At 32.9% G+C, this 13,378-nt stretch overlaps 2 protein-coding genes and 2 long non-coding RNA genes across 4 annotated transcripts; 3 read left to right on the top strand and 1 right to left on the bottom strand.

Annotated features, from left to right (window-relative positions):
- Positions 1-2,082: 2,082 nt before the first annotated feature.
- On the bottom strand, positions 2,083-6,723 carry LOC107024523. Its single transcript, XR_001457365.2, has 2 exons — positions 5,890-6,723; positions 2,083-2,605 (listed from the first exon to the last, which is right to left on the bottom strand). It is a non-coding gene; the product is annotated as an uncharacterized LOC107024523 (long non-coding RNA).
- LOC107024522 lies at positions 2,612-3,968 on the top strand. The gene is made up of 2 exons (XM_027918189.1): positions 2,612-3,404; positions 3,729-3,968. Exons 1-2 carry the CDS (start codon positions 2,783-2,785, stop codon positions 3,749-3,751), a joined length of 645 nt encoding a protein of 214 aa, XP_027773990.1. The 5' UTR covers positions 2,612-2,782; the 3' UTR covers positions 3,752-3,968.
- Positions 6,724-10,956: 4,233 nt separating the features above from the next.
- On the top strand, positions 10,957-11,759 carry LOC107024796. The gene is made up of 4 exons (XR_003579155.1): positions 10,957-11,020; positions 11,164-11,263; positions 11,412-11,509; positions 11,600-11,759. It is a non-coding gene; the product is annotated as an uncharacterized LOC107024796 (long non-coding RNA).
- A 156-nt stretch (positions 11,760-11,915) lies between these two features.
- LOC114073904 (putative uncharacterized protein DDB_G0284715) lies at positions 11,916-13,045 on the top strand. The gene is made up of 4 exons (XM_027918204.1): positions 11,916-12,092; positions 12,184-12,257; positions 12,525-12,759; positions 12,861-13,045. Exons 1-4 carry the CDS (start codon positions 12,042-12,044, stop codon positions 12,972-12,974), a joined length of 474 nt encoding a protein of 157 aa, XP_027774005.1. The 5' UTR covers positions 11,916-12,041; the 3' UTR covers positions 12,975-13,045.
- The last annotated feature ends 333 nt before the right edge of the window (positions 13,046-13,378 follow it).

Genomic DNA, 13,378 nt, shown 5'->3' with positions numbered 1-13,378 from the left:
AAGTTCAGAGAGTCGATTTCAGTACCCAAATTTCAGAAGTCTAAGTGTTCTGGAACGAGACACCTGCGACGGTCCGTCGTGCCCACGACGGTCCGTCCTGCCATGTCGTCACGAAGTTCAGAGAGTCGATTTCAGTACCCAAATTTCAGAAGTCTAAGTCTTTTGGAACGAGACACCCTCGACGGCCCGTCGTGCCCATGACGGTCCGTCGTGGGTTCCGTCGACTCACACAGTTTTTCCAGAAATAAATTCTGCTCCTCAAAACGACTAAACAGGTCGTTACAATTAGCCTACATATTTAAAAATACATAAAAATTGTATAGAGAGAATTTCTCCATAAACAAACTCTTTTAATGACTACATTGTGGATCTATTGTGTTTTTTTCCTTATGATCGAGAATTCAATTTATAGAGTTCGAAATTTTTCCTCTAAAGAAAGTATAACCAAATATGGAAGAGAACTATATTTTTTAAAAAAAATTAAAAATAATTATGGTAAAGCTTTGACTTTCCTTCGAGGGAAAAGTAAAATTCGAATATGGTAAGAAAAATAGGAGCAAAACTCTAACAATTTACCCATTTTAATTGAATTTTCTTGATAAAACTTAATTTGCTTTATTCACTCAATCTTCATATATCACTTTTATTAACCATGATTAAATTGTGATATGAATTAACACTTGGATTCATGTTCCCTAAAGTAAACAAAGGTTAACAATGCATGTATTCAATGTTATGAGCAGTATTGAGAGTAGAATTCATGCGGTAAAAGTAATATACATTGAGTTGAAAAGTGGAGCCCAAACCTTAAAAATTTAACACCCAAAGCAGCCACTCTATTTCCCGTCATCATGTTAACTTAAGGGACAACCCGTTCTATGCAACTCCATCCCCACATCGCACTCAACACCATACTCATCGCTTTTCCCACCCTCTCTTTCCAACAATAAGTTCAAGAGGCGATACTGCACCCTACACCCATACCAAGTGAACTTGCAAGCTACCAAAACAAGGATCAGACCAACATTACCTAATAACATAGTGTGAACCTCCTAGGTAATGACTCGAATACGACTATCCCCTCCACCCGGGTAGTTCCAATCTAAGAAAAAAAATATAAATCTAGAAGAAATAAAGTCGTCGTAGTTCTACTAAGGAAGAAGAGGACAGATATGATGGAAGTTTAAGAGGACTTCAGGGTCATGATATTCAAAGAGAAATGCGTCAAAAACACATCTTTAATTGTCCCAACAATCTATCCAAAATCACAATTTGATGTAAGATTTTTTTGTTACTTTTAAATAGGAGTTACATAGTTGTGACGAATCTAACTTTGATGAATGGGAAACCCTTCAATGTTGAGAGGGGGATACCGGTGATTTGACCTACCCCACCCCTTTAGTACAAAAGTCAACCCTCAACCGATCTAAAATCTTTAAATTTGAAACCATGTGGACGTACCATCCGCAAATAACCCATGTCATTTCAAAAGCTTGGAAGGAAAATAATAATATTCTCTGGGACATCTAACATTCGCAGTACAAAATTTTTTTTGAATGGAATAAAAATATCTTTGGAAATACTTTCTCTAGAAAAAGAAATATGTTTAAATGCATTAAAGGAAACCAAAAATCACCAAAGTATAAATCCGATAAAGACTTTGGGAAATATTTAGGTTTTTCAATCAGAAACAAAAGAAGCCCGATTAGGACCTCCAACTTATTATTGGCGTAAAACCAGTCACCTCCATGGCATCGATTCCATACTGCAATAAGAAGAAGAAGAAATCGGAAAGAAGAGCTGTAAAGAAGAATGTCAAAGAGAAACAAGAGGCAGAGCAATCTGGACTCTTCATCACAAATGAGAAGGATTGAATTTGGTCCATCTGATTTAGTGACACCTATACATATTCATGCCATTCTAGAACTTTGCTCACGTGATTAGCACACTGAAGAATATAAGTCTGTTAGATTAGTTATAGAGTAGGCAAATAAAGAAAGGAATGTGGATATTGAGTTTCTTTTTTTATTAGTTTTATTCTGTGTAAAACTTGTATATATGCAGGCTTGGAGATGAATGAAATTATCAGAAAATTCCCAAACGTTTTCTTTTCATTCTTTCATTGTATCAGAGCAGTAGCTCAATCCAATCTATTTCTCACAAATTTACATCGTTCATTTTGATCTGTAATACAAAATGGATTAAGAAGAGGTTGTAACTCAGGTGTTGAACACATCCAGTGTTTCAAAGACCAACACAATCGACATCAATCATCCCTATCATCTACACTCTTCGGATTCGCCAGGAATGAATATCATCAGCTCTACCTTTGACGGGAAGGGATTTCTAGGATGGAGTAGGGCAGTTTTGATAGCACTCTCAGCCAAGAAAAAGCTTGGCCATCAATGAAGGATGCAAAGCTCCAGGTCTCGATACAGTAGAGTATGGCCAATGGATTTGTTGCAACGATATTGGTGATCTCATGGTTGTTGAATTCACTTTCCAGGAAATTGGAGACAGCGTAATCTAATCCAAGACTGCCAAGGAGATCTGGGATAGCCTGGAAAGAAGATTCGGAAGATGTAACGAAGCAAAGATGTATCACCTGTAAAAAGAGGTATCAAGCTTTGTATAAGGTATGAGTGATCTAGAAAATTACTTTACTAAACTTAAGAGGTTGTGGGATGAATTGGATTCCCTTAATGTCATTATATCTTGTTCTTATGTCTGTGTATGTGAGGGTAAGGGAAAGCTGGTTAAATCACTGTAACATCAGAAATTAATGCAGTTTCTGATGGTGTTGAATGACGTCTACGCTCAGGCAAGAGAGAACATTTTGATGATGAGCCCTTCGCCAAGAATTGATGTTGTGTACTCTCTTTTGTTGCAAGATGAGAACCAACGAGAGTTTTATGTTAATGCAGACCCCTTAACCAACTCAACAGCTTTTATGGCAACAACACAAGGCAAGTGGAATCACAGAAATGGTAACCAAATGATAAGAGGAAATGCTCAATCACAGAAGTATGATAATGGGGAACAAAGGAATGGAAAACCAGTCCAGAGATTCAGGTCAAGGAAGTTTAAGTACAATCCTAATGTTGCATACTTACTGTGGAAAACAGAACATGTACATGATAACTGCTACAAGATCATTAGATACCCCAATGATTTTGAGTTCACTAAGACAAGGGACAATCAAGGAACAGTGAAGGCAAATACAGTTGCAACAGAAGAAAAATCTAAAGCATATCAAAACACACAAGAGGATACAGCCTACAACAATTACAGCCAGTACATAAGCAAAGAACAATACACAAATCTGGTGCAACAGGTTACAAAAGATGTCCTGAAGGAACATAAGGCAACACCAACGACTGGTTTTAGTGGAAATGCCATTGCTGGTACTATTGAGGAACTCAAGCTCATGTTTATCAGTTATTAATTCCTGTACATAGATTATTAATTCCAGTGCTTCTAAACATATCTGTTTTGACACCAATTCTTTTCTGTTGCTCACTCCCCTTCCTGTGTCTTTAGCTCTCACTTTGCCTAATTCTTTCAGGATCACTGTGACTCATACAGGAAGTGTCTCTATTCTTCCAAATTTGACTCTGAAAAATGTCATATATGTCCCTACCTTCAAGTATAATCTGATATCTGTGCATAGGTTGTCAAGTAAAATTAAATATAATGTGTTACTTACTCTTAGTGGTTGTGTGTTACAGGTTCCTTTAACGAGGAGCATTAAAACTTTTGGTGAAGTAAATGAGGGATTGTACCTGTTGAAGTCTTCTACTATTAGGTATCAGTTTGTTTCTAATACTAATGTAGTTTCAATTCTACAAGGAAGTAGTTCCATTCCTAGTTCTTTCCTTTTTCTGCAAATGTAATCCCTCTGTTGATTTTTGGCATGTAAGGTTAGGGCATCTGTCCTTTTCTGCAATGAGAAAATTCAGTTTCATTAATTTCCCTTCTAAATCAATACATGTTTGTGATATTTGTCCTAAAGCTAGGCAAACTAGACTCACTTTTCCAATAAGTGTTATTCATTCTACAAAGCCTTTTGAATTGATTCACATTGATACTTGGGGATCGTACAAACCACTTACTTATAATGGTTTTAGATACTTTCTTACCATAGTTGATGATTATAGTAGAGGTACTTGGACTTTCTTGTTAATCTCTAATAGCATTGTTTTCCCTACTCATAAGGAGTTTCTAGCTATGATAGAGAGACAACTCCATGCCCAAGTCAAGTGCATTAGATCTGACAATGCACTGCAATTGGGAACAAGTATTCAGAAGACCGCTTTTCTTAAATTTCAAGGATTTTTGCATCAAACTTCATGTGTTGGAACTCCACAACAAAAGGTGTTGTGAAAAGGAAGCATATACATCTATTGGAATTAGGAAGGGGACTGATGTTTCAATCTCACTTACCTATTGATTATTGGTGAGATTGCATATTAACATCTACATATTTGATTACTAGGTTGTCATCCAAGGTACTACATGGAAGAACACCATATGAAATTCTTTTTGATAAGCAACCTAACTATCAATTTTTGAGGAGCTTTGGATGTTTATGTTATGCTTCAACTCAATTTCAATAGAGAGGAAAGTTTGAACCAAGGGCAACAACTTGTGTCTTCCTAGGTTATCCACAAGGTAAAAAGGGTTACAAGTTGTTAGAGCTCAACACTAAGAAAGTTTTTGTTTAGCAGCAATTTCCTTTTGCCTCTGACAAATCTTATCACTCTCTTCCTCCCATTTTTCCATCTCATAATTCTACTATGGATATCCCAGAATCTGTCTCTTATCCTTCATCCTCTCCACAAGCTCATGCACATCCTGATATTACATCCCCAGATATTGAGACATCCTCTCCTATCATTCCCAATGTCAGCAGTCCAGCCCTTTCTTCCCTCTCTTCTTCATCTTCTCCCCACATCAATCAAGGGAGAACTCAAAGAATGCGACATAAACCTAGTTATCTAGAATATTATTGTTGCAATAACATCCAACTGACTGATGTTACCAATGCATGTTTTGTCCACCCTATCCAGCCCACTACTTTCTCTTTTAACTCTTTATCTCTTTCGAATCAGCATATGTTTCATTCTATTTCCGATGTAGTTGAGCCAAAGAGTTATGCACATGCTTCTAAACATACTGGCTGGAAAGCAACAATGGATGCTGAATTAAAGGCTCTTGCATTGAATCACACTTGGGACATCCTAAAATTACCACCAGGAAAGACAACTTTGCCTTGTAAATGGGTTTACAAGGTAAAACACAGGTCAGATTGGTCTGTTGAGAGATTGAAAGCTCGATTGGTAGTGAGGGTGGGTGTTCAACATGAAGGTGTTGATTTTTCAGAAACATTCTCTCCGGTAATCAAAATGACAACTATCAGGTGTCTACTCACGGTGGCTATCAAGAAAGCATGGCAGGTGCATCAATTGGATGTTAGCAATGCATTTCTTCATGGTGAATTATAGGAAGAAGTATACATGAAGTGTCATGCAGGTCTACCCTCCATCATGCCCAACGACGTTTGTCTTCTCAGAAAGTCTTTATATGGGTTGCGACAGGCATCTAGACAATGGTATTCTAAGTTAGCTGGAGCTCTTGCTTTAAAAGGGTATACTAGTTCTATGAACGACTACCCACTATTCTTTGAGACATCTGGTTCTCTCACTCTATCATCGTTGTATATATTGATGACATCCTAATTACAGGAGAGGACATCTCAGAAATTAATCACATCATGCAGTTTCTTCATACAGAATTCAGAGTCAAGCATCTCGAAGACATTCACTATTTTTTAGGATTGGAAATCCTCTGAGAAAAAAAGGATTTCATCATCAATCAACGCAAGTTTACCTTGGAGTTACTTGCTGAATTTGATTGTTCTAGTGCTGCTGTATCTTCACCACTTGATCTATATTCCAAAATTCATGTCGATGACAGTCCCTCCATGGCTAATCCAACACTTTATCGACATTTAGTTGGGAAGCTCAACTATTTAATGCACACTAGGCCTGATTTGTCTTTTGTTGTATTGACATTCAGTCAACATATGCAACATCCCTCTGAATCACATTATCTTGCTGCGCTTCGAGTCTTGAGATACCTACGAAATGATTTAAGTCAAGGAATTTTTCTCTCCTCATATCCCACCTTTACTCTATTAGCTTTCTACGACGCCGATTGGGCCTCTTGTCGTAAAACTCGAAGATCTGTCAGTGGTTGCTTCATCACTTTTGGTGGTGCTCCCATTTCTTGGAAATCAAAGAAACAAGCTTCCATCTCCCTTTAATCCGCTGAAGCAGAGTATCGTTCTATGCACCATGTGACTGCTGAAATTACTTGGTTGGTACGTGTCCTTGCTGATCTCTCTGTTCCTCCATTCCTTCCTATCACAGTGAACTCCGATAGTAAAGCTGCCATTAGCATAGCCAAAAATCCAGTCGTTCACGAAAGGACGAAACATGTTAAGCTGGATTGTCACTTTGTGAGACAACAATTGTCGCTGGTCTAATTACACTTCCCTTCATGCCATCGAAGCATCAACTGGCTGATTTGTTTACCAAACCACTGTCTGGGGTTCCCCATCGCCATTTGTTGAAAAAGTTGGGGGTCATTTCTTTACCCTCCAACTTGAGGGGGGATATTGGAGGGTGGACAAGCAAGGTTTGTCACTCTACTATGTATTGATGCATATTAATTAGCGATTAATATAATATACTTTATACCCAAAATTAAAAAAAATATTACTATGTTAAGCATGTTTGGATGAGGGTCAATGAGAAAATCCTACTTAATCTTTGAAGCTAGAACGAAGACAATCTTAAAGTTTAAAGATAACTACATTCAAACACTAACTAATTTTCTATATAGAGAACTCAGGGATGGATAGTACGAAAAAGGTAGTGAAATAGTACATGCTATTTTTTATATATTAAATCGTTTTTTATTTTTCAATTTTTCTTAAAAATAAATGTTATTTTTTTATTAGTATTTTTTATGTGATACTATTATTTACAAAAGTCAAACTGGATGAAAGAGTAAAATTTGAGGTAAGTATATTAATTTATATATAGGGATACGTATAACGTAAAACATTTTGGTAGATCACTTCATTTTTTTTCATTGTAACTTTAGATTATTGTTATTTTGGACTTGACCATAATCCTTTTTGTTATTATTAATTTTAAAAAGTAGTTGTGTTGTATTGTGCTCATTTACAATGTGGTTTGTCTTTCCATTAACTTATTGTTTAGATGTGTTTTCCTACCAAGAATTTGAAATTTTAATATCAATGCCAAAATTTTGCTCACTATACTTCATTTTGTTCTTTAATTTTTAGTGTATAATTGTGGATTATCAGGTTCTTTTTAACTACAGTTTGATTTTACAAATTTTACGTTATTTTTTTCAAATATTTGTACTAATAATATAACATTCACACTACTTTTTTTATAGTATTATACATTTATTATTAATTAATACAATATTCACATGTAAACGCATAGACTTAAATAATATTATCTGAATATGAATTCATAATTATGATAATTTAACTTTTAATAACAAAAGTCACACGACCATATCTGAATTAGCTTGACCAACTTTGTTTATTTATTTCATATTTGACTTTAATAGCTTTTTGCCCTTATAAATTAGCTACTTTGGAGCCTCCTCTTTCAGTCATTGTAACTTTCACACACTTCACACAATACTCTAAGTTGTTGTTCCTTTCAAGGGAGAGAAGAGACTCCCCTGAAAAAACTTCAAGATGGGTAGAAGAATTAAGATAAAGAAAATAGTAGAGATGAAGAGACGTCAAGTCGCATTTTCTAGGCGGCGTACTTATTTACTAAAGAAGGTGAAAGAGATTGCAATTTGTTGTGACGTGGACGTGGTGTTTGTCGCGTTCTCGTCTGCAAATCGGCTCAGTAAATTCTGTAGCCAAAAAAGGTATTATATTTACGATCAATACCTATAGAAATTGTCGTTACATCTTGCTAGGTATTAATCAATAAAACGATTAGCTAGATTAAGTTTCTTACTAAATTGTTCCTTTTGTAGAATTAAAGACATGCTTCAGCGCTATATTGAGCTTCCGGTTGAGAGGAAATTGACGTACATGGACTAATCTTAAATTTATAGAATTGATTATTATTTTATACCGTAGTACTAACTTATGAGTTCTTTTATTTTTTTTCTCTCTTGTTTGGGTTAGTCACATGGCTGATGTTCAGGTACTTTACTCTTTCGCAAATTTACTCTACTCATTTACATATTTATTATCGATATCTATTTGTAGGAATTTTTATTTTTCTAAAATTATGTCTTACTTCTATTAATGTGAATTAATTCGTATAATCTTTAAATAAATGTGAAATTAATAAAGTTTGAATTTAAATTTTGTTCTCGCTCGTTTCAATTTGTTTAAATTTTTTAGATTGTTTTGAAAGAATTAGTCAACTTAGGTTTTGAGTCTAATTTATACCACAAAATCCAAAGGAATGAGGATTGCTCAAATCTTATTACGATTATCACCCCCACCCCCTTACACGACCTTATCTGGACATTGCTTATTCGTGATTTCCTTTATCACCTCTCTTCATCCGAACATTCTTTATCTGGCATTTCATTTACTCTCCCCCCCACCCCCACCCCAGTACCACCTCACCCCATCACCACCACCACACCCAGATACATATACCTTTTATCTCGCATTTCACTATCTGATCTAGAGTGTGATTTTCACCCCGCAACTATTCCATTTCCTAGGGGCCACATCGGTTTTGGCATTGATCATGTCAAGTTAGTCATGTGCCTAATTCACACTCAAAATTTATTTCAAAGGGAGAAGATTGTATAAGTTTTATAAGTAGATCGGGATTACATTTATTTAGTGACGTGGAACATTCAATTCATCCAACAGAGTCTTTTTTTTCTTTTTCAACAACTCTTTTGTTTTAACTTTCTGCATAACATGTTTATGACCACAAAATAAAGGATATATTCACATATTCCATAAAATTGAATTTTTTTTTTTTAATTTATTATATTTTATGTCAATACAAAATCAAACAAATAAATTAAAATGAAGTCAGTATTAATTAAAAGGTTCTGCAAATGACATCATTAGTATTAATGAAATACTAATTGATTTGTAATTTGTTAAAACAACATTTTTTACTTTCAAATTAAGAAGTGTGTAATTAATAGAGTTGCTATGAAATTTAATTATCGGGACAATTTTAACCACCATTATTTATAATATATATTTTTTGGTATACTATTGAAGGAAAAGATGACAAAACTGAGGCAATTGAACCACATCAAGGGAGATGCTCGAAAGCTACAATTTCTTGATAAAAAGTTTGATCTCTTATCTTTCTCGTACTCCTTAATTTTTGGATTAATTTATTTTCTCTCTCTAATTACATATTGTTCAATGGTTTTTTTTACTAAACATGTAAATTAAAAAAGAATATGCATAAGGAGATTAACGAACGATGAAAATGGAACCAAATAGAAGCTCTATTTTAAAAAAGAATACTTTGAGGATTAGAAAAGATATTATGGCTAAATGAGTGAAATATTTAATCAAATAAAAATGCTTATTAAATGAAATCAATTAACGGAGAGGGGTAATAAATTCATACTTTTTAATTGATTTTAAATTATAGACACTTAGCTTATAAGTGATTTGACTAATAATTACAAAATATGGAGATAAAGTTTAATTTGACCAACTTGTAAACTTATATAATCATACATATATTATTATTATTATCAATTAACAGAGAGGGTAATAACTTCATACTTTTTAATTGATATTAAATTTTAGATGCTTAGCTATAAGTGATTTGACTAATAATTATAAAATATGGATATAAAGATTAATTTGACCAACTTATAAACTTATATAATCATAAATATATTATTATTATTATTATATTTTAGTACACTTATTAAAGAAAGAGATCAAAAGGTCAGTCAAAGCATAATTAACAAAATCTATTTTGACCAGAGAAAATTATAGACTTGCTACTTATTTTGTAGTATAGTGTCCATTAGCTTTAACCATTAAAATCATACTTACTTGCAAGAGCATATATATGTGTTACACCAACAACAGCAAGCTTATATTTAATTTGACAATTAAGAGGTAAAAAGATTAAGATGTATGTAATTTTATTTTTATTTTTATGGAGTAGAAAAATTAATTTTAATTGAATCTTGGTAATCATGCTTTATTATTCTGTGATTCAAACTGAAAATGTAAGAGAGCTCACACTGACGATGTAATGTAAGTGTTACATTGTTTTTAATTTATCGAAATGTTCGATACTACTACCTAGTGCCTCATACTTGATTTCTTTTGTATTAAGTAATATTGACTATCACTAATGAATTAAACTATCTCATGATGGCTTCCTTTGGATGTTTCAACCTAATGCTGGTGTTCTAATTTCTACAGGATTGAGGTGAGCACAACTTTATTTGATGTCTTATATGTTGTTTTTTTCCAATCTATCCGTACAATTCTAATTAGTACTCCCTCCGCCTCACATTAATTGATCACTTATCTTTTTATACTTACATTAAGAAATCATAAGTAAGAATATAATTTTACTAATTTACCCATTTAAAAATTTCTTGAAAATTTTTAAATCAAATGTGAACACTTTCAAAAAGAATTAATTGAAAGGGTAATATAAAAAAAATCTAATTAATGATTTCTTGATTTAGTAAAGTGGACAACTATTTTGTAAGGATGATTAACTATTATGCGACGAAGGGAGTAGTTTGTTAGTTAAGTGAGACATTGAAATAAAAATTAAGAGTTGTCTTAATAAATAAATGTTAATTAATCATTTTAGAGCCAATGAGAAAGTTATAAAATCATTTGAACTTGAAATTCTTTGATCCAGAATTTGGAGCTACAAATCAAGAAGAGCACATTGAAATCGCAGATTTTGGATGCTAACATAAGGTCATTTTATTCAGTATCACAAGTGTTTTTCTTTATATTTCATCTTAATTATAACATCAAGGTTGAATACAACAGTATCACCAAAAATTTTCATTGACATTTAAATTATAGTATACTTCAATCGTCTGAATATGATTCCATAGGGATTTCGAACCAGGACAAGGGCAAGAGCCTTCTCTTCATCAACTCATTTGGTGTGAGAGAAACTTACAACTCTCTCTCGAAAGAGTCAAGGCTAGAAAAGTTAGTTCTTTCACCAATTATTTTGTCTTAATTTATTATTTAAAAATAAAGTGAAATCACAAATTTCAAGAAAATAATTATTTTTCTTAGAAATAGTTCATCAAATCAACTCATATATATATATTAATGTCTAAGAAACTTTGATCAGATGGAATTGGAGAAACAAGAAAAGATGGATGTTCACTTTGTTGCACAACAAACAGCTCCTCACCAGTTTGATACTAATAATTGGATTAATCCATACAGGTCATTATTTTTTTCCAAATAATATTTATTTACAAAAAAAAATATGTCTTTATTTTCCTTTTTAAAGTAATTATTTTGTTATTATTACAGTTCAGGTATCCGGGAGAGCATATATCATAATTGGATGAATGAGGGGAAGGGAATAGCAAATAGTTCTGGCAATTACGCATATACCCCTTCCTTTGCAAGTTCTTCAAAAAATGGGAATATACCATTTTTTCAAAGCCAAAACTCATCACCTTATATCCCGTTGCAGGTAATACTTTTTGAATGCGCATTAACTAGAATCTCCAAAAAGAGATATTTTTTTTAAATTGATATTACTATTTTTTTATCCGCGAAATAGAATCAACAACAAAACATAATGGTAGATGTCCAGCAGAATCCTACAGAAATATTTGGACAATTACAGGTACATTAACATTCTTAAAACATTATTCCTCGTAAAGATCTCATTAAGAACTTGAGCTATTTTTTTCAAAATAAATTTATATAATTATTTTTATTTGTGCAATAGAGTCAGGAACAAAACATGATTGTAGGTTTCCAGCAAAATCCAACACAAATATTTGGACAATCACAAGTACATTTATACTCATGAAATATTATTCCTTTTCAAATCCTTACCCCCCCCCCCTCTCGTACTATACTAAATAGTTCATGCATATTTGCAGGCACAAATAACTTTTGGTGAAAGTAATGACAACTCTCTCTTCAACTTCTGGAAAAGTATTTGTGATTCCACAAGGTTTCTTTTGATATTATTGATTCGCGAACTTATATTGTTCACAAGATAATATTTCTTATATTTGAAAAAGAATAATAATATTAGAATTATAACGATCAATGTATCTTAACTCTATATAAGATCAAAATATCATTGTAAATGATACTACTAATATAGTAATAATATCATATAAAACCCGTCAAAAACAATATATTTTATTATTGATGTTTGTATTGTTTTTGTTTAACATGATATGATAGCTAAGAACATGTTCTTTTTGTATTTCAGGTCTGTCTCCTGCACACAATTGAACAACACCTTCCAATTAGGGTTGGAGAATGACAATATAACTTGGAACAACACTTTGAATAATTCCTCCTCGTTTGGTTTGGAGAATGCCCATTCAAATTGGAATAATAACATGAGTAACAACAACAATTACATCAATGAATATAATGATCCTCCTTCAGTTCAAAGTGATGCAATAACTCCTAATGTTAATGGATTTAACTATTCCATGGAGGTTAGTCCAAAGTTCTATTTTATTATTATCGATCAAAATAACTTTATTTTTTATATTATTCACACAAACAACTCACTTTAAATGTTTGTAACAATGATTAGGAGAATACTATGGGAAATATTGCTGAAAGTACTACACATGAGAATGATGCATGTGAATGGGAAGTTTTCCTCAGTGAAGCTTTCAATGGAGAAGACTTCGAAAATTTAGATTGATCTATCAATAACTCAGAAAAAAAACTTTTTTTATCTAGTTCCTTTATTTTGGTCCATCTTAAAATTCACAAACTCCTGAAATTTTAGTATTTTATTTACTTATTTAAGTATGCAAAATATCATCTTCAATGTATGTTGGGTGGCCTATAAATGTTGAAGTGAATAATAATAAGGACGTATGAATGTTAGAAATAAATTGTGTGTTGGCTACATCATATGTAGTAGTACTAATTATTAAGTTGTCCATTTAGATTATAGGCTACTTCAAAGTTGGACTGACTTATTATAAGTGTTTTGTTGGAATTTTGACCCCCAAAATTGCCTAAGGAACATATTTATTCTATATGTTTCTTTGTAGATTACAGGAGTTACGTTTTGTGAAGTAAATAAAATAATAACACAAT

Source organism: Solanum pennellii, chromosome 7, assembly GCF_001406875.1.
Source record: "Solanum pennellii chromosome 7, SPENNV200".
Taxonomy (NCBI): Eukaryota; Viridiplantae; Streptophyta; class Magnoliopsida; order Solanales; family Solanaceae; genus Solanum; species Solanum pennellii.
This window is presented reverse-complemented; position numbering and strand designations above follow the sequence as displayed.